At 41.9% G+C, this 23213-nt stretch overlaps 1 protein-coding gene across 2 annotated transcripts in view; it reads right to left on the minus strand.

The window, feature by feature from the left end:
• Positions 1 to 23213, minus strand: part of MYO10 (myosin X) — a 151241-nt gene that overhangs the window by 27319 nt on the left and 100709 nt on the right. For both annotated transcript variants that reach the window (XM_042834190.1, XM_042834199.1), the window contains exons 20-21: positions 2039 to 2163; positions 1772 to 1886 (exon numbers count right to left, since the gene is read on the minus strand). In XM_042834190.1, the coding sequence (XP_042690124.1) occupies positions 1772 to 1886; positions 2039 to 2163 (240 nt within the window). The remainder of the gene's footprint in view (positions 1 to 1771; positions 1887 to 2038; positions 2164 to 23213) is intronic.

Here is a 23213-nt window from a genome sequence, read left to right on the forward strand (position 1 = left end):
GGCCAGGTATCCCTCGCAGCTAACCAGCATCCTGCAGACAGACTGCTTCTGAGCTCACAGGGCAATGGACACATTCATCAACTATTTCTGTTTTGGCTCTTGTTTGTTTGGCTGGTTTGAGTAGTTTAGAAGTACAAAGGCCTATCACAAAACTGATGAAAGGCACAGTTCTGAGTTTTAAACGCAGAAAGGGACTTGATTTTGCAACTAATTGTCAAACGCTAATGAACACATACAGTTCCACAGAGAGTCCCAAAGTTCCGCTACCTGAGTTGCACTGAGCAGCTCTTTAAATACATTGCTTTTATTCACATATAAAATAGGCTGTGAAGGAAGAAGCCTTTTCTTTCTCTCACTGGGCAATCTTCCTTTGCTCTCCACACACTGGCTTTAAAAACGTCCCAAAATTCTGATTCAGAAAGGCATTCAGCTACTTCCTGAACCAAAATGTTAAGATGTTAAGCACATACTATGCACCGGCTAACACATTTTCCTGAGCAGGTGCAATGCAGCCTGTGATGTGAAAACAAGAAAATTTCACACTCAAGCTGAATCACAGCAATGTTGTTACTACTCCTCTTAAATCACAAAGTGCCCCATAGTATGCTCAGTCTGAAACCAATGCTCCCTTGTTCTCTTCAACAATAAGCTATTTATGAAGACTCTTAAAAAATGCACACACAGCTCTGGGGGCAATTATCCCAGTCCTCAGTATGGGAGGTTACAAGAGAGCTCTGGTTCCTGCTGACATCCTGCCAAGCAGTTGCTTAAAACAATTTGGGGTCCTCATAGATGTTATTATGCTAACATGCTAAAGCCTTGTCCAGGGTCTGTGCATAAGGATTGCTACATCTGCAATAAGAGGAACCAACATCTAGCTTGGTCTGCTATCACTGTATGATTTGCTCGCCACAGTCTATAAAAATGGGTTGAAAAATGACTTCAGTTACAATCAGAATATCTCAGATTTCATGTCCCAAAATAACTTTAAAATGATCAAATCATATCTCCCAGTATAATCCCTGAGACACCTTACACATGCCAAGGAATGCTGTTTGTAATCCACTCTCAGGCCTTTGTACCATGTGTTAATAGTCAGGAAATCTCAGATCCTGTACTGGACAACCTTCAAACTTACCAAACGAGCATGCTGAAACACCTGGATTGTTTCATTACTCACAGTTACATTCTTCTAATAAAAACAATGTGAAATTCTTTAAAAAAAAACCAGTGGCAGCAAAGTTCAGGTTGTCTGGCAGGACACATATGGAGGTCGAATGTACCTCTGAGAACTCCTAGACTAGGACAAGCAAGCACATGTGGAGCTCAGCTCTGCTGTACCAACACTGGCTACAGTCCCTCTCTGTGTGACTTCCCCTGTGGAGCAGGAGCCAGGTAGGTGAGTTCACTGCAATGAATGCAGCTCCTGGTAGAACAGAGCACTGCCTCAAGGGCTGGGGACTTCTCGGAATTCCAACATTCAGCAACCATGTTGTACGTTCTGATCCTCACCACTGCTCCTGCCTGTGAGTCCACCCGAGTGGGCTCTTCCTCTATAAGTGGCATGTAGGTTCAAGTGCCTCAGACAGTAAATTCCTTAGCACAACTACAAATTACTTACAGGAGTCTCTAGAGCATCAACAAATATGCTCAGCTTCCTTTAAAGCCAAATGTAATCACCATTACAGCTACACTTCTGCAGCTGTGCAGTCAAAATCCCTTCACCCTTGTATAAGCAGTAGCCACAACACGTGCGGTTGGATTATTTTACCTTATTTTTTCCAAGCTGCCATTCAGTACTTGTGTTGTCATACAGACGAAGAAGGACGGCACATCTCTCATTTAAGTCTTCGGGCAGAGTTAAGTTTCTCATGAGAACTTTATACCTGGCAATGAAAAAGTATTTATTGCTTCATTTAGGAAACATTCTGTTTTTACTCTATTTTTTTAATATTAGATTTTTACATTATTCCTCTACATGAGAACATTGACTGATAGCCACAACTCACACCTGAAGTGCACACGTCGCTGCTTTTACCTTTTATAAAAGTCTTGGAAGGGCCTTCGGACTGGGAAGCCAGCCCTCCGAATCCTCACAGTCTCCAGCATCCCAGAGTAGCGCAGTTGGTTGAGCACCACTGCCTGATCAAACTGATCTGGCATCTGAAACAAGCAAGTATTTGAAAAAACTTCTAAGCATCAGAAATGTTTTCATCTCTAAATAACCAAAAAAACAACCAACCAAACAAGAGAGCCCCCAAAACAACAAGAAAAAAACCCATCCAAACAAAAAAATCTGCTTCTCTAAGTTTCCCTTGGTTTGCACGTCATTCTTCTGGGATCATTTTTCATTGAGAAAAAAAGACAGCCCAAGCCACTCTGTCAGGGAAACCTTCAAGTGCAGATCAGCTCTGCTCCTGCTCTCTGGAGCCTTCCAGTCTCATCTCCAAAGCCCTCAGGTTGCCCCGTGCTTCAGCCATGTCTTGAGATAAGGCAGCGCCAGCCACCACCACACAAAGCAGCTCAAGACAGTGCTAATCACCACCTGCAAAATGCTGACAGTCCCGACACTGAAGTAACACCTCATGTAAATGTGCTGTGATTCACAAGCCCAAAGGTCCACTCAAGCACACGGGTTTACCCTCCTGGACAGCCATTTGCAGGATTAGAGGGCAGCCTTTAGTACTTTGCAAGTGAAAGTTTGGAAGGCGGGATCTCACAGTCACTGGCTTATGTTAAAGTGAAGAGGTTCCCACCGCAGCCAGTGCAAGAGCTTCAGCTGACAGAAATGAGAGCAAGATCAAGCCCTGAGCAACTCGAAATCAGAGGACTCTCCTATTACTTATAAACTGGCTTTCATCATGCTTCTTTTTCAACCTGGCAAATAAGTGACTCCCTGAAATCTGAACTTATCGGAAGTAATTTCATGAGAAGACAGACTCAAAAGTTAATTAAAAATATTCCAAATTTTTTCATCTGCTTAGACATAAAACAGAATGCTAGTGATGCTAGTGATGTTAACTCTCATTTTCTAGCTAAGTAGCTTCTAAAATATTGATGCATCTGCTTCTAACCCCCTCCTTTAAGAGTCAGAACATCTAAAACAAGGCACTGTGATTCTTCCTGTCATTGATCTTTTCTTGGAGCAGTGAGAGACGAACTACTTCTCCAGTATTGAGCTGCAGTGACAAACATGTCCCCAGCCCTCACCACTCCTGCAGCAGAATTCTCCAGCCTCTTCCTTTGGAACAGGAGCTGAAAGTCATATGGAAAATTACTGTGTTCTGACCCTTCCTCTGCAGTCCAAAGCACTGAACAAAAATGCACATAATTTGTGGTTTTGAAAAAGCAGCCGGTTCCAGTGGTGAGCCCTGCTCTGCCCGGGGCAGTTGGTGCTGCAGGACCTGATGCAACCTGACCCAGGTGGATGAGGACATGGAGAAATTCTGCCATCAAAAGCTGCTGCTGCCCACTTCTGAGTTACGTGCATGGCATCCAAGGAAGTCCTGGAGAGGTGTCAACTCTTTACCACACTGGCTGCCACTAGGTTTAGGGTTCTGCTGCAAATCATAGAATTGCTTGGGCTGAAAAAGACTTTCTTAAAGACCCTCCAGCCCCAGACCTTTGCCATGGGCAGGGCTGCCACCCACTAGACGAGGCTGCTCAGGGCCCCATCCAGCATGGCCTTCAATCCATGGAAGGGGCACTCACAGCTTCTCTGAGCAGTCTGTGTCAGAGCTTCACCATGCTCTGAGAAAGAATTTCTTCCTAACATCTAACTTAAATCTCCCCTCTTTAAGTTTCCTCCTTGCCATTTCTATCAGGCTGTGTAAAAAGTTGGACCTCCTCTTGGTTATAATCCTCCTTTAAATACAGGAAGGTCACAACAAGGTCTCTCTGGATCTAGCCTTCTCCAGAGACAACCCCAGCTCCATCAGCCTGCCTCTGTAATGTGATTTATCGTTTTATTTCCGTGCCTGCACATATGTACATTAATGTTCTAGGGGAGAAAATGCCTTTGTGAGCGATGAAAACACACACTTTTTTTCTTGATACTGTGTTTAATCTGGATTTTGCCAACAACAGTCAGATATGCAAGTCAAATCTTTGCATTGTACTGTTTTGCCAACAACAGTCAGATATGCAAGTCAAATCTTTGCATTGTACTGCACACACGCATGGATTCTTACATTGAAAGCACTGGTACTGTCACAACTGGAATTGCCAATGCTCTCTGTAACTGCCCTCCCCATGGCACAGGTGTGCGAGGGAACCAGCCTTGCAAACCCACCATCCAACTGCAGGAACACACAGCCTGCCTCTGCACAGGTCACCAATGCTTCCCAAAGGGAAAGGACTGAGCACAGATGCACATGCTAACCATCAGAACAGGATACTGATTGTACAAGTCACGTCTGATTTGTGTCACAGACTGACACATGTCAATACACCTTTTTCAATATCTGCTTTTGATTCTTCTACCCATACTCTTGTTGGCTCAAAGGGTAACACTACCCACCAGACTTGCAAACAAATTCATATTCTCAGTGTGGCAAGGCAGATGTGTGAATGGAGTGGATACATCAGAGTTAGGGAGAACTTCAGTGACACTGCAGATGTCTGTTCCTGCCCAAGGAGCTCAGAGAGCCAGCTGGCTGCTCCACTACATAATCCTTTTATCACCAGCCCCTGGCACCTCACTAGTCAAAAGTCAGCCACACTGCTGGTTTGAATGTTCTTGTTTCCTTTTTGGGTTTTTCTTTTTTTTTTTTCTTTTTTTGTTTTAAACTCATTTCCACCCACATTCTGATTCACAAGGGAAGAAGAAACATTTTCAAGACTTTTTTCTTGTGAATACAAAAGTAAGGCACAGCACTGTTTGGTCACCAGCAGCTGAGATATCAGAAGCCTGCACTTTTTAAAGAAAAGCGTGACACACTGCAAGAGATATTAACAGCAGGGCAACATAGGGACCATTGCAATTTTAATTACATAAGCATGCCCCTTCACTTTCCTAAGTAATTATTTTTAAGTACTGACAGACATGGTGGTATTAAATGGGAGGGTCAAATCTTGCCCTGGTGTATCACTGGAATTACATCCCCAATACATTTGGCTGCTGTGCAAAAACCTGGAGGCAGGGGTAAGCAATATGCTGGACTCCTATAATTCTCATTCTGGAGTTACCAGAAGATACAGATCTCCCATCACCTGAAGGGTTTTGGCTGAGCCATCACAGATACTTCAGCAATAAGGAGAGCTACAGCAGGTCAGGGAGGGAACCATAACACAACACACTAAAATGGGCTGCAACTACATTCGTAACAGCCACAAAGCCTGGAGCAGCATTAAATAGCTATGCAAAGGGTAGTTACCCAAGGAGCTGAGGGACAGTCTTGTATCCTCAGAATTCCTGGGATAATTACATTAATTTTCAGGTTTGTACTCAGGTAACACGGAGGTCTGATAAGCATTTATCAGTGTTGTTGCAAAGAGGATTTGTTTCACAGACAAACACTTTGGAAGAAATTGTATTTTGTAGAAAAAATCCAGATACCATAAAGCAAAATCATATCTGTTTATAAAACACTATCAAATTCACAGTTTTTCATAGTAAAAATTAGAATTGTTTGCTGTGCAGATCAACCTTATAAAAGAGAAGGCCTTATAAAAGATAAGGAACTTGACTGATTGCTTTCAAAATTTTTGACAGAGGCAGAAAGCTTCAAGTCAATTTTGTTTTCATACATATTTCCCTTTAACCAAGGAATGGCAGCACTAAACAACTCTGACACACAAAATCAAAAGGCAAAGGCCACTCTCGTGGGTCACAGTCACATCTGGGCACTGACCAACACGTACGTAGAATTTCTTAGGCTTTTGATACCTACGATTTAAGACTGTTCAACATGATAAAAGTTTCTTTAAAATTATTTTTTTTAAAGAGTGGTACACTGTTTTATAGCACAAATTGTAATTTCTCATTTCCAGAATCAAAGAATCCTAGGATGGTTTGGGTTGGAAAGGACTTTTAAGATCATCTAGTTCCAACCCCCTGCTATAGGCAGGGACACCTCCCTCTGCACCAGGTTGCTCAAAGCCCATCCAGCCTGGCCTTGAGTGCTTCCAGGGATGGGGCATCCACAGCCTCACTGGGCAACCTGTTCCAGTGTCTCACCACCCTCACAGGAAAGAATTTCTTCTTAATATCTAGTCTAAATCTACATTCCTCTAGTTTAAAGCCATTTCCCCTCATTGTGTCACTATATGCCCTTATAAAAGGTCCCTTCCCAGCTTTCCTGTAGGCCCCTTCAGGTACTGGAAGGCTGCTATAAGGTCCCTCAGAGCTTGTCCTCACAGGGGAAGTGCTCCAACCCACTGATCATCCCAAAGTCTTCCATGAATTTGCACTGTATGGCACTAGAATCAAGGCTTTAATGGGACCTGGAACCTGTGCAGGTGAGACTGGCTCCATATACTGCTAAGTAACTGCTCTGATAACCTGTGAGCCTCCTGAAGGGCAAAGCTGCTGTCTAATGTCAACAATTAGAAGAAACCATTAGGACAGACATCTGATTTCTATGCATAATTTTAACTATAAAATAGTTCCTTAGATTAAAGTCTGATGGAGGTCAGAAAAAATAAAAAAGCATCCCCTTACCCTGGGCAGCGCCATCAGTGGAGGCTGAAAGTGAATAAGATGTATATAGCTTTTGTTGTTCTGCAGGTTGTTTTCTCCATTCAAACAAAGAGCACACCTGGCTTTCACCAGTCAGACATCCTTTTCCATCCCAGAACTACTGGCTGCCTCAGTACAGCCACAATAATGATGGATTTTGTTTAGGTAGGAGGAACTTCACAGAGAAAGAGAGATCAGAAGGAAAAAAAAAAAAAAAAAAAAAGAATAGGAAAAGCAAACAAACAAACAAAAAGCCCTCACAGGCTCTTGTTTACAGATTTCTCTTTGACAATGTGTGTAGGATGGCATCAGTTCGATGCCGTATCTTACAAGTTATGATTTTCTGTGCTTATGCAAGTGTGGAAGACAGATACAGAGTTGGTAAAGATGAACAATTAATACAAGGATATGAAAAGTAATTTTTTATTTGAAAACCTGTAACTTTTCTCACTTTTCTTCAATTCTGTTCTTCTTCAGTTCTAGAATGAAGTCTTCCCCTGCTTTGCAGTTGCCTTCTGCATCCCAAATTACACTGATGTCTTTTTCAGAAATAAAATTATCCTGTCTGCACAAGGGGACCCATTCAACCAGATCTTTCTGAAACAGTCCCCCATATTTCTCTGATCTCAATCACCAACTCTACAGGTGAAAACTAATGTTAAGCTTTTCTCCCAGATGAATGTGAAATGTGTGAATTACAATTCACGGTCTCTCTGAACTGATAAGAACATTTCTTCATGCCCATCGTTTGGCTTTTTAAACCACATGACCCTTAGTGGTTCTTAACCGTCCACGCAACCCGGCAGCCTCTACTTGTGCCGAGGACTCAAACAACCTGACAGAAGAGGAAACAAAATGCCTGTGGTCTCAATAGGAAAACAAATTGCAAAGGCAGGATGGGCAGTGGCTAGGGCATTCTTCCTGTTAATTCAAGAGACTTGAGCTGCAGTGCTATGTTGGTCACTGTCCTGCCTTGAACAAACCACCTCTCTACCCCCAGTTTCTCCAGCCACACGTCGTTCAGGTGCTTGCTCCATCAACTTTGATGGCATCCTCTTACACAACAGTGTTTCAATGCCATAACCACTACAGTGACAGCACAATGATCATGAAAACCTCCCTGTGCCTGGAGTGTCAGTCCCAGTTATCTGAGAGCAGGTGCATTTCAAAGGAAGATAAAGAAAATAAACCCTCTGTGGTCTTCTCAAGTGTGCATACAGCTGTAACCAGAAAAGATTCAGGTCAAACAGCAGCACATTTGATGAAGGCTCTATTTTTGAAAATGTTCCCTTCCTATCCCAGAGCATTTGTGGCTATATAGACAAGTGCTGTAAGAGTACAGGAGAATAAAAACTAAGAACATGTCACAGCTAAAAAGTTTTCTTCATATTTCCAGTGCATGGTAGTAGGAATATTTGGATAAACATTAAATAACAGTGAATATTTTGCATTCTGAAATTCTCTGGATATCGACAAAAAGCATGAAAATCCTATAAAAAGTACCAACAATGCTGGTGGTAGCTTGTAAAGAGCATGGGCATTGTTAAATCAATCCTTACACCTCAAACACTCCCCTGCAGACTCCAGGCCAGATTTCACTGCTCACTCAATAACGATATACTGCTTCATTTATATAATCTCTGCAGGTCTGAACATGCAAGTGCTGCATTTACCAACAGCAAGTGTTTACATGATTAGTTGATCTTCTCTTCAATTCCAGCTACTGCATCTGGCCTGCACGCTTCATCTTCCAGCCCAGAACAGCTCAGTTTAAGTGACAAACTGAACTCTAACGCTATAGGTTAGAGATGCAGGTGTTAAAAAACGCTGCTGTGTGGATGGAACACAGCAATTTTAGAGTTTGTTTATCATTTCAAAACAGCCAAAGGTGGAGAATTAATAAATTCCTAAATAAATTAAAGTATCTATCTTCTGCTTGTCATCCAGCTTTACAGTACAAGTGGGGGCATCTCAGGGATATTTTAATGAAAGCAATCATTGCTATGCAGCAGTACGTTACCAAAGTGACCCTTTGGCACCAGTGTTTAGGGATTTCAATTGGGTCAAGACATGACTGAGTCAGGACCACTGACAAAGATGTCATATTTCAGGTCTTGCCAGTCTGTAGCAAAGATAAGAACTGGATCTAGCTTGATAATTGGAGGAAAGCTGCTCAAATGCTTCTGACTTGCTTGCTGTGATTTCATGCTTTCACCAGCAGTACTCAATGCCCTTGCAATACTGGAGCTATTTAAACTAGCCTGTGTCACTGTTGTCTTGTATTTCAGAGTAATTTTCTTTCTGATTGGTTTGTATGAACCGAACTCTACCCTGAGTAAACATACTGCAGCTTCCCTGCAAACCTTCCTTTCTGAAAGTATCTGAAGACAGGATTAGTCCACTTCTCTCAACAGTGGCAATTTAAAATCCTTGAGCAAAGCTAATTTCTCATGATTACGGTGTATAATTTCTTGTACAATAATTAAAATCTCGTGGAATAGGACCAGATCGTTAAAGGCACACACTTAAATCCTGGAGACATCTGAGTTATCTGAGTAGGATTAGAACTGTGTATGCAGGGGCTAAGTTTTTAGCTGAAGTGAGCCTTTGTTGCTTGAATACATTATTTAGAGTCCATTGAAATGCACAGCAGGTCACACAGGCCGTTTGCCTACAGGACCATCCATGTGAAACAGACGATTAAGAGCATTTGGGAAAAGAGGGATTTAAGATTTGGAGCAGCTCTGGCAGCGTCTCAGGGCACTGACAGAAGGTACAACTCACAGCAGAGACTCAGCTGGAATTCTTCACGGGCCCTCCTTCCCCACCTGTGAATAATCCATTGCCATTTCATCTGAGGTCTGCCTAATTAAAGCCTCCAATCCCTGCAGACTAAACCCCAATCTGGCCCCATTCTCCTCACATTGTGATCGGTCAGCAGGCTTCTCCTGAAGAGAATCAATCAGACTGCCTGATAGCTACACACCATGGAGGGACATACTGAGATGTACTAATTACAAAGACAGCTGTCCTGCCTTACCAACCCGATGTCAAGGCAGTCAACACCAGTTTGTTACAATGGTCAAGAGAACAAAGCCACCTGCCTGTGTCACGCACTGCTCCACATCTGCTGAGGCTGCATACAAGCCAATTGCACAAGGTGAAATCCTGACCCTCCAGGTCAGCAGGGACTCCACATAACCAACACAGACTAAAACTACACCCATGCTCTTTTTTTAGCACTTTCATCATACTACTATTCCTCCACACCAGACTTTTCAACTATGACCTACAGTTTTTTTGTTTTTTTGTTTTTTGTTTTTTTATTTGCCACCTTATTGGCAGGCTGGTCAAATAAGTTCCTTTCTGTATCTAAAAGCAGTAAAACACATTTTAGGATGCTTTCTGTAACGTGATTTCTTCTTGTTTGCATGACATAGATAATAGGAGTTGAACTAAATGATCTCCAGAGGTCCTTCCAACCCCTATGATCCCGTGATTGGCTACTTCTTAGTATCATGCTTTTATTGCTGAAAGACCCAAAGATTTACCAGGAAGTAGGAAATCAGGACAAAAATACTTGAGATGAACTTCATCTTGCATGGCCGAAACCTGACATAGTTGTAAAACATTGTCTTGGAACTACCATTTTAAGAACCTCACGCTGTCTACTTCTAATGTCCGCTGCAGTATTACCACAAGCCATCAGGTGCTTCAATACCAGAAGCCCTTCAAGTGGCCAGTTCTGGCTGAAATGCTAATACGGTATCACTTCAGCAGTACATTCTGAAATAGTACTACGGATAACTTGTTGCCACGGTTGCATTTCTCCTTGCATACCCTCAATGACAGAAAATCAAGCAGCCCTTTCTCAGACTGCAACGCCACACAAGAGAAGAAGACATAGGAGCTGACATGGCACTCATCTGAAGGACAAAAGATGCCAGCTCATAAAGCACAAGGCGAGCAGAAGAGGAACCATCAGTCCAAATGGCACTGCTCTGTGTTTCAGTCCTCAGGCGCTGACCTGCCACTTTCTCTTGGTCTGGTCACGCACTATTCCCTCAGGACCGCATGCCTGAATTCCATTTAGGACGTGAAAGCCTTCTGTGCGTGGGCTAACCTTTGTTTTTCATCTGTGTAACTGCTACTGAAATACCGCATCTAAACCTGAAGTACAATAAAGGAGGATGCGTAACTGGAAAGCATTTAGGGAAGGGCCATGAGAGTAAAGACCAGACCGAAAAAAAGCAGTAAGAGTCTTGAGGAGCTTGAGGAGCTTACCAGTGAGAGGACTGTGAGCCCTTGATGGTACTCTGCAAGTACCTAAACCAAGAGCATACCTTCAACAGCAGTTTCTAAAACATAGCAGATAAACATATCATGAGCATGAAAGTCAAGGGAAGACATTCAAATGAGAAGGCACAACATTTTTTTTCACTGTCTGCATTCATTGGAGCAGCTCATTTCTGCTGCTGGACCCTCTAAAACCACCAAGCACAAAGGGAGTACTGGGTGTCTTCCTTCTTCCAGCAGGTGGTTTTCCTGACTGCTTGCCATGCAGCTGGTTAGACTAAATGATCTCAGCAGCTCCCTTTCATTTGTGGATAAAACAATGATTTATTTATTTGGGAAAGCTTAGTGCTGGCTGCTTTAACCTTTGGTACTGGAACTCCCAAAGATTGACTTTGCATCAAAGATAGGAAGGAGACACAGCTACTGACCTGCAGCGCACGTTATCATCCAGAGCTGTGCATCCCACACAAAAGCTTCATGGGGCAGAAACAAGTCCATTTCTTATGCAAGTATTTGACAGGCCAGCAAGGGAAGTTTGGCTGAGCTTTTACTGTGGCTGACTGTCTACAAAGAGTCAGGCTGTAGAATTGTGCACTAGCTTAGATTACGTCATTACAAAGCCTTTACATAAATGTCACAAATTAACAAAAAAATCCTTCACATTATCAACTCCAGTGTTAAAAAAAGGAAAAACCCTGCAGCAATAATAAATCATAACTCCAAAAACTTCAAGGTTTAATAAAAAAACGTTTGAGTTATCTTTAATTAAGCATGGAGTGCCATGACAGTTAGCAACTTCCTAGTTCAGTACCAAAAACCGGACACAAGCAAAGTTAAGCACTTGATCACATCCTTTTTCAGTACTGTGGCCACAAGCAGTTTCTCTTTCTCTGATGTGTTTTGTGCCTGAATGCAGTTCATTCCCTCAGTAGACCATAGAAGGCAGCTATAAAACAGATCTGACGTAATGCACAGCTGTGCTGCTTTCTCAAGCAAGTAAACTTTAGAGCACACTTCCTACTTTGAAGAAAAGACAGGAATTAAAAAAATATCTCCTGAGGAGTCCGTTCACTTCCTCATGTATCAAGTCTTCTGTGTCAAAGTCATTATGAGAAATTAGCCAGGCTTCAATCATAGCCAATACCTTACATGAGTAAATTAGGAACACCGCAGAATATTCTACTGAGCAGCTTCGAGTTGCTGGGAAACCAGAGGTCAGGCAGCACTGAAAGGGCAGATTATTCCCATCTCGGCAAAGGCACAGGGCTCCATTCAGTGTGCAGCCCTGGCTCTCACTACAGGCTGCAGTGGCGTGCGACCCAGCAGCCTGAGGGACAAGCACCACCCAGCTGCCCCAGGACCACTGTGCATCACTCTGCACCAAAGAACTCCTTCATCTCTCCGTGGCAATTGCTGTTTTGCATCATCATCAAGGGCACACTTCCATCTGGAATGCCTGGGACATCCAGGGGCTTACAGGGCTACGCTTAAGCAGATTCACAGTGGTCCTGTAGACTTGCAGAGGTCTGAAGACCCACTTAAAGCTTTAAAAGCAGGAAGCAACTTGTAAGACTGCAGTTCTGATATTTTTTTAAGTCTACAGAAGGGAAATCAAAGTTTACAGAAAGTCGTGAAGATCCCTAAGATTAGCAGAGACATCTGTCTGGCTGACATCAAGAGTTGTGTGATGGCTCAGATAAATGACCCAGCTTAATCCCATGTAGTCACTATGCTAATTGTTCCCACTTTCATCTCAGCACTTCTCAGATAGCATCAGTCTAACTTTGGTATTTTTCTTAGAATTTGGTCCTTCATGCTTCTCTTCTATCCTCATGCTTTCTTATACTATAAATTCAGGACTTGCCCCGTGGATCTACAACCAGCTAGACAACAAGATACCAAGGCCAAGAGAGTGGTGTATGTTTGAAAGAAAGGACAGAAAACAAAGGCAGTTGTTTGTTCTTCTATATGTGCGTATCACAGAAAAAGGCAACAAATACGTTCTTCTTGGACTCCTTTGTTATAATGCAACAGATGCCCCCTCTTTAATTAAGAGTTGGAAACTCTCCTACATGAGTTCTTTGATGTTTTGGAAAACAACATCAAAATCAAATTAGATTTATCTAATAATTCAGATTTTTTTTTCCCTTAGAACAAACAAAAAGCCCTTTACTGATTTCTTTATATGTTACCTAAACAGAAGATGGAGAAGCTCTTTCCCCCACATCTCCTTGCAGATTGTAGCCACTTCTGCTGCCACCATGGCCAGGCTGAAGGCACAAATAACTCAACTTCAGCAGCAGGAGATCGGATAGAAGCTACCCATACTCCCTACAACCACTGCTAATAATGTCAGTTGGCAGCCAAACAAAAAACACCCAAAGAAACAACCAACCAGTTTGATTTCATTGCCATAGATTATACATTGGCAAGCACTAACACTTGCAATCAAAGACACTGTATATTTTCCTCTCACAAAAAAATGGCACCAACTTAACTGTTTGTGCCACTCCCCACGTACTTGTGAAACAAGTGTTAACTACAGACTAAACTGGCTTTGCTTTACTAGCATGTTCCAGAGTTCCCCCAGTCTGATGGCAATCATCTCTCTTAACACCAATATGCCACATGAAATAAAATCAAGTGATCTGTGTGTGTACACACACACACAGAATGAGGTGCAATATATGGTAAAAATGACATGTGCACCTAATTAATTTAACCTTCAACCACTTCAGTGATTTCACTGAGATGCCACTGTTCATCTCCAGTAAGCATGCAAATTTTAAATTCAGGGATGCTTATCAATGGCCTTTTGTTTTGCTAAGCACTTTTATTAGTGCTTCTTCTTACATGAAGCACATGTTTTGTTGACTCCATCTATTTTTTAACAACCCTGTGGAGAGAAGCTCTGCCCTAACTTAGAATTTTACAATCTGCTGTGTTACATTTAATTAAGAACATGGCTCTTTCTGTCATTTAGAACTGAAATTTCCTCTATCCATCTTCTCACTGGAAAATCTGGAAAATACAATATTGAGACTCCCTAACTGCTAAGATGCATTTTCATTGCTGGCATACCCAAACTATGTTTTCCAGGGTAGCATTGTAGACTGCACATCAGTGGAACAAGAGATGTAAAAAAAATTCCTTCTGCCTCTGTGCAGATGACTAGCAACTTCAGTCTGGGTAGACAAGTGTAAGAGAGCTGCACATCCACCTCACTCTTCTCCAAAGCGGTGTGACAAGAGGCACTGTGGTTATAGGGACTCTATTACGTGCAGGACTGCACATCCAGAGCAGCATAAATAACTAAAGCAAAGCTTCTGGCGTGCACTTAGAGCTCAATGAAGCCAATGAGATGCACATGCCCTTTAAGGACTTGGCTGATCTGAGGTGCTCTAGGTTGTACATGGCAGTGGTCACAGAGAAACGGCAATTTTCGATGTCTACACAGCATTTTCTCCTCTGATAAATTCCTAGGCTGACATTAAGTATACAACAAAGCATAATGCCTACATGTTTGAGTCAGAAAGGAATCATGAGGGTAGAATCAGCTTTTCTAAACTGGATTTTGTTTGCTATGTGAATTGTCTGATTACATGAACAGCTTCTGTAACAAATTTAAGTGCTGGGCCGCTTTAAACTAAAATCAAAATTTCTGCCTTTGAAAGACTACTCAGTTAATGGTAACATAACTCAAATGCTGGACACGATCTCTTTTTGGCTAAAGACACACAAATTGTTTGACTGGCAAATGTTCTTTTTGTGCTGAATCTGGGGCAGCCCCTCATGTGAGAAAGCCAATGGCACTGAGGCTTTGGCATTCATCTGTCTTTCAGAAAGCGGGTTCCTTCTCTTAATCTACTTTATCTTTGCTTGACCATAAGACGTTTGAGCGCTCCAACAACCCTACAAAATAGATACCTAAAATTTAAGGTTTACAGAGAGTAAGTTTCAAAAACGCCGTGATATATCTCATCCTGTTAACTCTGAAAATACAGCACAGCACTGAGAGTTTGGCAACAAACTTGCCTTTTCTACGCTAAACGTTGTGCAATGCTCACAGGTGCGTGAGACGCTCCAAGGTGGCAGCCAAAACTGGAAACTTCTCAGTGGCCTGTATGATTTACACAGTGCCAAGCATTTCTTGGCTTGTGCACAGAAAACCTGGAACTTCACAGAACTGAATGCCTAAATGAAGTGTATACTTACCCCATGCACGGGACTGAACAACAAAATGAACAACGTCCAGGGAAGCCATAGAGTTTAGCTTCCTACCACCTCCATAGCCAAGCTCCAAGGAGCCCCGGCCTGCTGTCCAGCTCGCTACTGCTGGAACGGGCAGCTCATCAGGAGCTTGGAGGAGAAAGACCAACAGAAGCAACCTCAAACATCATCATGCCTTCACCCCAAGCTTCCCGTAGATTAGGCTGATTGCCATCATACAGACACAACTCAGCAGACATCCTGCAACATAGCAACAGTGCAAGGAATGGACACGTCTTATTGTTTAGGCTTATGAAGTGCCTAAAACCACTAAATAAGACATACTGAGTGTAAAGTAGGCAACAAAAAAAGCAGCTTTGATGCCCTCTTAGGAAATATTTCCCGCTTAAAATATGTTGTGAGGTGATTGCAAATGTTCTGGGGCGTAGTTAGTCCTCACAAATCTATCACAAAGAGTTTTTCTCCCATGAAGTCTCAGTTTGCAGCACCTTTGATTAAATTAAGAAGTTTCACAGATATACATGCACACAGATACAGTCAAATAGAAAAAAAAAAATTAAGAACTAACCCAAATCCACTATTAAACAGCATTACATTCTGCTCTTAACATAAATTTTGTGCTCTGAGGATGCCTCTGACAATGATTTGAATAGCTGAGACAGTGCTACAGCTTTCAGCTGCTTTCTATCAGCAATCCTGCTGCGTTAGAAAAAAAAGGATTTTTATGCTTCTATTTATGTCACAAGGTGCACAGGTTGTAAATACAAGTTTTTGAATAAGCTACTAAGAAATGAAATCAGTGTTACCTTTTTGAAGCTATGCAGCTTTAGAAAAAAAAAATTATTAAGTTCATTTAATTCATGTTCCACACGACAAAAATACCTATTTTTTGATCAACCACCGCTGTTACAACCTGAGGTTTGAAAGGACATATCTTAACATCATAGAGAGAAGAACCATCAGGACTAATGAGAATCCCTTTTTCCAGTTCCACATGCACTTTATCAGATCGTATCACCTCCATCTAGATTTGCAAGGCAAATCCAGGGCTGCTCGAGACCAGAATAAAACTCCCATAGTCTTCAACGATGCAGGATCCAACCCATTCCCTTCCTAACAGGTTCTCTCAAGCAGCTTTATTCTAATTTTCAACCCTGTGGCTGAATTCTAATGTTTGCAGAGGCGAGTTCTTTAAGTGAGAAAGAAAGAGTAAAATGCAGATCCCATAACAGAGCTATTTTCCCTGCTGGGCTGGGGCATTTGTCTCACAAGGGGCAGAAGGGGGCAACTAACACAAAGCAAACACAAAGTATACTGCTGTTATACCTTTCCCATTACTATAGTTATACATATTTTAATCATACTCTGTTTCTTGTGTTTCTACAGTGAAAGAATTACTGTCTCAAAAGTGTTCCATCAAGTTTCACTGGAAGCACGAAAACATTAATTTAGACTTCTGGATGCTGCTGGTCTCTTGCTGGACTTCCTCACACTCAAATGCACACTGCCACTTTCCATAGTGTAATCAAAGCCAAACTACAGCCTTGCCTTACACCTTAATGAATTGCAGGAGTACTACTTTCCTCAGCTTTACATAGCTAGTTCTCCTGAATCTACATCACAAATTGCTGAACAGCAGAAAAGATCTTTCTGCCCCAAAGCAGACCACCAGTACAGCTCACATCATCCCCCCACTGCATACACACTCAGCTCTAGCTCTGATGACTTTTTTCTTGCTCTGCTAACAATAACTCCTTTAACTTGAAGAGAGAGCATGTTTTATTAAAGCAGACTGCTTGGAAGGAAAGCTCTTCTGGTGTTTGAAATTATGATTAGACCAGTAGTTTAGTCATCTGTTCATAAATCCAATTCTGCAAGCACTCAGCCTCCTTAAAAGAAAATACAAGACCAGAAACATTTTCCATACAACTTGCTCTGCCAAACTCAGCTTCCTTTTCCCTTTCTACAAGTCCACCACAGCTTCAAGCATGCAAGATTGAAATTAAAAACAAAAATACAACAAAACCAGAACACAAATAAATGCACAAATTAAACTCCTTACCTTTTAAGACTTTTTCACCCTTCAGCGTTCCCCCATTGTGAAAAACTGAATCTTTAGCAGCTGCAGCTATGCACACACACAGACACACACACACAGACCAGGGCTTTCTTCAGCTCACTCGTATTTCAAGTCTTTCATGTGATATCTTTGGCTGTACTTGCTTAATTCATTCCTGCTGCACTCAAAGGAAGTCAAGCCTGGCAAGGGTTGGCTCTGCAGCAACCGCTGTAGATATTCCTGACTAACAGGACAGCGGGGCTAATCTCACTTTATAAGCATCAAGAATGTAAATACATTTCACAGCCAAATTCCTAAACCTTAAGAGATAAAATGACAAAATGCCCTAAGACACAGTTCAGCAAGGGAGTTACGAATCTAAAGTTTTTACTAGAGAACAATAGTCTCTACCCCAGCTTCACTTCTGGAGCTTTAACGGTGGCTATTTATCATTGGCTGTACATATTCCCTTGTAGAAGTTACCATGAGAACACACCGCACAGGATTTGAATGTAAATTGCAACCTGGAGATGTGGGGGGATTTTTGTTGTTGTTGCAGTTAAAAAAGAGAACTCCCAAAGCCCGATGAAGTACACAGTTTCTGCATGCACGTATTTGCATGACAATGCTTACAATTCAAAGGCTTGCTGCAGTGCACAAGAAGGAAGAAAAGCCAAGCTCTTTGCTTGCTATATATGAAAAAACAACTACTCCAGACTTGTGGTCAGCAGCTGCAGTTCTGCAAATGCCGATCTGTGTACAAATCACATAGGAAAAAATTAATAAAGCAAACGCCCACTAGGTAGTGTAAAATACAGAATAAGATAGGTGAGACTGTCTGTTACTGCAGCAGTCTAAGTTCTTCTCACTTCACAAGTAGCAGTTCAGAAAGAATTAACAACACAGCAAGAAATGCACTTGAAAAATGCCATTTCACTTGTCTATTGAACTGTTCTGGACGTTGCTTCCCCAAAGCAGTGCTTGCTCACCTGCAGGCCCCCGCACCACTCATGGGAGCACACCACCAGGGTTAACGTCTGAAATCTGAAAACGTCTCCCACTGCTTGTAGACAGACTCCTACCAAACTGTCTTTAAATGAAACCTGGTGACTTGTGCAGATACGTGCTGCAAAACATGCCAAAATCTGTTTGCCTGGGATTTGATGCAATCTTTGCAACGCAGCAGCTGCTTCCTCCCAGGCAACGCCATCCTAGTTTTCTATCCTTACCATGCTGACTGAAAGATAAACTCCAATGCACTTTGCAAAGGGATGCTAGTCAGCCCTGCTTAACCAACAGCAAACCTTGCTGAAGAAGACACACCTGTCAGATGTAGCCTCATAAGAGGAATGACCTACTTGAGGCTAGCAAGCAGCTGTGTGGTAGGACAGGGACAAAGGACACCCCAGGCAGCACTGCTGGCACACAGCTCGGAGACAACAGAAAGGCTGGGCTATGCCTGTACAGCACAAAACTCCTTGCAGGAACTGTCTTGTTCTGTGGATTCAGAACTACACGTAACATTACTGCTGGCACTTTGTGAGCTTTCCTTACACCCACTCTCTGATAACACTTTCACCTCAGGACTCTTCTAGTGCCTGGCCTAATTACTCAAGTGATATGCCAGGAAATGATGCAGCTGGGACATATTCCACAAGTCTTGATTTGAAGCTATGTAATTCTATAAAACCCAAGGCGACAAGATCCAGGTAGCTGAATTAAGCAGCGTCAGCTGGGCGTGATGCCATACCTTATGACTGTGCCTTCCTGGGGAAGAATAAAGCCTTATGAGCTAGTTAAAGCACCAAGGATAGCTCGTGTTTGGCCCCGTGCACTTGTGGCAAGCGATGTAAAAGCAGGGAACATGCTCTGATTTGGGAAATGGCTGTGCTCCTCAGCAGGATGAGCCTGCACAGCAGTGCTGGGAGCCATACCAGACTGCCTCAGCAAGTCAGATCCACGCTCAGAGCCCGCGGCTCTGCTTCCTTGAGCACCAATGACAGCAGTAATTGGCAGTCAGAAAGCCTACTTAAGACAAATATTTATTGAGAACAACTGTGATTAAAGACAGATTTTTAAATTAGGCAGCAAGGATCTCTAATACATGAGCTGCTTCCACACCTGCAAATGAATAATACCAGACCTTAACTTTCTACAGACAGCGCCGCACACACCCTTTAGTTGTACCTGGGCCACATAACTTATTGCCTTTATTTTCAAAGTATTACAGAGAAGCTGTACAGATGATGATCAGGATTTCTCTTCTCCCCTTTTAATGGATGTACCCCGCAATGTGCCAGCTCCCAGCACCAGAGAACAGTGTAGCTTTCCTGCAGAAGCCTACCCCAGGGCTCTACAGCTGAGTCAGTAAACCATAAAGATACCTCCATTTATGGTCTAACACATTTTAGCTTTTAAGTGCTGGGCTCAGCCTCCTTAGAAAAGCCACAAAGGCACCTACGCTCCAGAAAAGAGACCCAGAGTCTGCTGACTGACCAAGGCTGGTATATAGAGCATGTGTTTGGGCACAACTGCAGTGGGATGTGCACAAAAATCTGAAGCTGGGTCACTGTATTAAGGATATATTTTTGTTTAAATAAAGACTTGTAAAACAAAGATAACTAGCAGTTCTGTGCTGAAAGTTTAGTAGAATGGCCTTAAAGCTCAGAGTCCTCCCTACATCTTGAGGCTGCTCTTGCTGCAGTGGCACTGTATTAGTTCTGTCCTCATGCTTATTTCTGCAAAAACCTCCTTACAAAGTAAACTCAGTAATTCACACAGTCACGGCTGTATGTAGGACAATATTCTAATTCCAGCCTGACAACCAGTTCACACACTGCATTCACTGAACTTCTACAGGCTCCACACCCCATGTACAATTATCCGTGCAGATAGGACCAAGCTGTTCTCTCACTGTTTCTCTGTATCTGAGCTGTACTTCTAATTGGAGTTTAGGCTGTTATCATGCTATAATTACATTTGTAATGATTCAGAGCTATTTTAAGAGCACAATTTTCATTCAGACGCCAAGTGAACATGTTTATATCTTACTTCGTACTAGAGGACATGCTGCTTGCTATTCCAGTGTCTCACGGCTCTTTAATGACCTATATCTCAAAGTGCATTGCAGGTGCCAACAGCCTTACCTTGATCCTTTTAAATGGCTCCGGCCTCAGAAGCACTGTTAGCAATCTTAGCACCTGGACACTGACTTTTTCAGAATGAATAGACACTATGATGATAGGACTCCTAAGTAAAATGAATCTTCACAGAATCCATTACGAACTTTTTGTACCTACTTTTGCAATAGGTTTACAAAACAGCCTTAATTTTGTCTCATTTCTTTACCTTATCTAATTAAATTTTAAGATTATATATATATATAAATATATATAAAAATGTATATGTAAAATAATTGCAAAGAAAAATAATTGTCCTTTCTAAGATCACATGCTTCAAAGAAGGCTTGCATCTTGCCAGTGGCCAGACTGTCACTGCAATAGAGGAACAAGAGCAACAATACATGAGCAGAAAGTGAGATGAATAGAAGCCCAGCAATTCAAAAGTTCAAGCAACCCACTCCAACACAGGTTTCCAAAACGCAAAAAATGAAATTCTTACCTACATCAGAAATTTCATACCAATTCTAACGAAGCCAGGAGTTTGTCCACTAGGACCAAACTGGACTGGACTAAGAGCTGGGTCTGTTTCTTTAACCAAAGAGAAGTGAATATGCCTGTCTAAGTGCGTGAGAAAACAACAGCTTCTGAATGTGTTGAATTCTCAAGGCCAGGAAATTACAGACGCGAGCTGTAATAATCAAAGTTTTAAAAAAGATTAGCCCAGATAGGGCTGTCCAAGAGAAAAATGCAGATGTTGGAAGTAGGGGCCACTTACAGTGATTATACCAATGTTAAGAGTCAGATGAAAAATTCTGAATGGAGAAGAGAACTCGAGAAGGCAATTAAGCCAACTGCCAAGATTGGCTCCTTCTGACCAATAGGAGAATTTTTGCCTCTGGAAGAGCTTGCAAAGAAAATGAAGATCTTAAATTTATCCTGAACAGACTTCTAAGTAGCCCCAAGGGTTAACAATTTTTTATTTAATAGCAGCAAACTTGGAAGAAATATGGATGTAGCTTGTTTTAGAAAGACTTTTAAAAAAATTATTTAATATGCCCCAAAAAGACAGATGGAGAACAGAAAGACAAGGTTGCAGGGATGAATCATCAGATAGAAAAGGAGGCATGAAAAGAAACACGAGGAAAAAAACAGCAGAGAAAGTTGTGTCAAAGTTCAGAAGGATGAAATGATACATAGTTCTGAATGCTGCACTGAAGTTCAGGGAAATGAAGAAGGAGCTTCATTAGCAGAAAACACTCGTTAACCATTCCAAGTGGAAAAGTCTCCAAGTTATGGCTAGTTCAGAAGAGACTGGAAACTGTGAAAACACACAGATTGATTGTTTAGGGGTCTCCCAAAGATTAATGGGTCCTCTGTTCTTCTGTATGAGGCCTAACTGCAGAAATGTCTTGTGACAAAAGGTCATGGACTCTATGCGCTCTCTTTAGGAAATTGCTCTAATGAGTGTAGATCCTGCTTTGATATGTAAACATTTAGTAGTCTACTGCATATGCTGAATTGCTTTTGCTTGCCACTGTAACATATTTCAAAATTAAACTTTTGATCAACTAAAAATCAAATAATTACCGTAAATTATCACATCTCTTATTTAACATGAATAAACTTTAATGAGTAGAAGAGCAGAGGAAGAACTGTCAGCTGCATATTCTGCTTTTCAAAGCTTTGAACACCTTCCATTTGCTTATCCTCATTCACCTACAGAATTCAAACATCCTTCCAGAGTGAAACAGCTCTTGGGCACCTCCACCTCCTCCTCTCCAGAATTATAAGGGATGCTCACTGATGGGTGTCACCTATTAATATCCAATCAAGAGCGCAACAAGTAGCTTGACAGGCTCTTCATGACACAACTCAATCTGTCTCCTTTTAGAGTTTTTCTTGTCCAGCTCTCTTTTAATGCCACATATTTCAAAAAAAGCAGCTATGGTGGACTTTTCTTTCACATCATTTGCTAATTCTCGAGCATTTATTTTATTTAAATACTTCTTGAAGGATGACATTTTAGCATTTCATGTGACTGCTATTGCAGTGGACAGAAAGCACGCTGAAAAATGCTCAGTAAAGATTCTAGTCTTTTTCAGTCCTAACTTCTCTCTTTCAGGGCCTCATCTGGATGTTTCAAGCAGTGTATTTCTATCCAGCCTTGCTCAGTGAGTCACATATGTGATAATCCCTGATACCTCTTATACTGCTAACATCTCTCTGAGCTGTGCCAGCTCAGAGCTATGCAGACTGATCCACCTTGTTTTCCTTTGTACAGCCGGAAAAAAAAAGCAATTAGTCATATGACAGGAGAAACTGTGACAGTTTTTAACTCTAATGTGACGTGTATCCATGGAATCCAGCCAAGCTACAGAAGAGACAAATGCTGTTCACAGCCCTGCTTCTACAGCAGAACTGTTCAGCAGGAGCTGAATACTACCGACTAATACCAACTAATTCACCAGATGGCATTAAAAATCTCCATGTTGGTAGACAGAAGGAACAGACAGCAGTGCCCAGCAGACAAAATGGCAAATCACAAAAATGCATTTTGAGAACAATTCCTTGAGTAAAAAATACCATTCACAAGTATGATGTATGGCTTTCCTTCTAATTTCCCACCAAATGGAAATGGAGTTGGTACTGCACCAGCTCCAACAAGTAAAATGCATGACCGTTTCGCTACTCTGACATCAATCTAGTTCTTCAAATAGCCTTTTATTTATTTGTTAAAGCCATCAAATCCAATTAATCTGCAAATTAATTGAGAACAAGGACAACCATTTTTGCATAAGATTTCATTGATATGCTTGTACATACTTGG

This window comes from Centrocercus urophasianus, unplaced genomic scaffold (genome assembly GCF_019232065.1).
Source record: "Centrocercus urophasianus isolate 14NV4802_14NV808 unplaced genomic scaffold, USGS_Curo_1.0 seq_11, whole genome shotgun sequence".
In the NCBI taxonomy this organism is placed as follows: domain Eukaryota; kingdom Metazoa; phylum Chordata; class Aves; order Galliformes; family Phasianidae; genus Centrocercus; species Centrocercus urophasianus.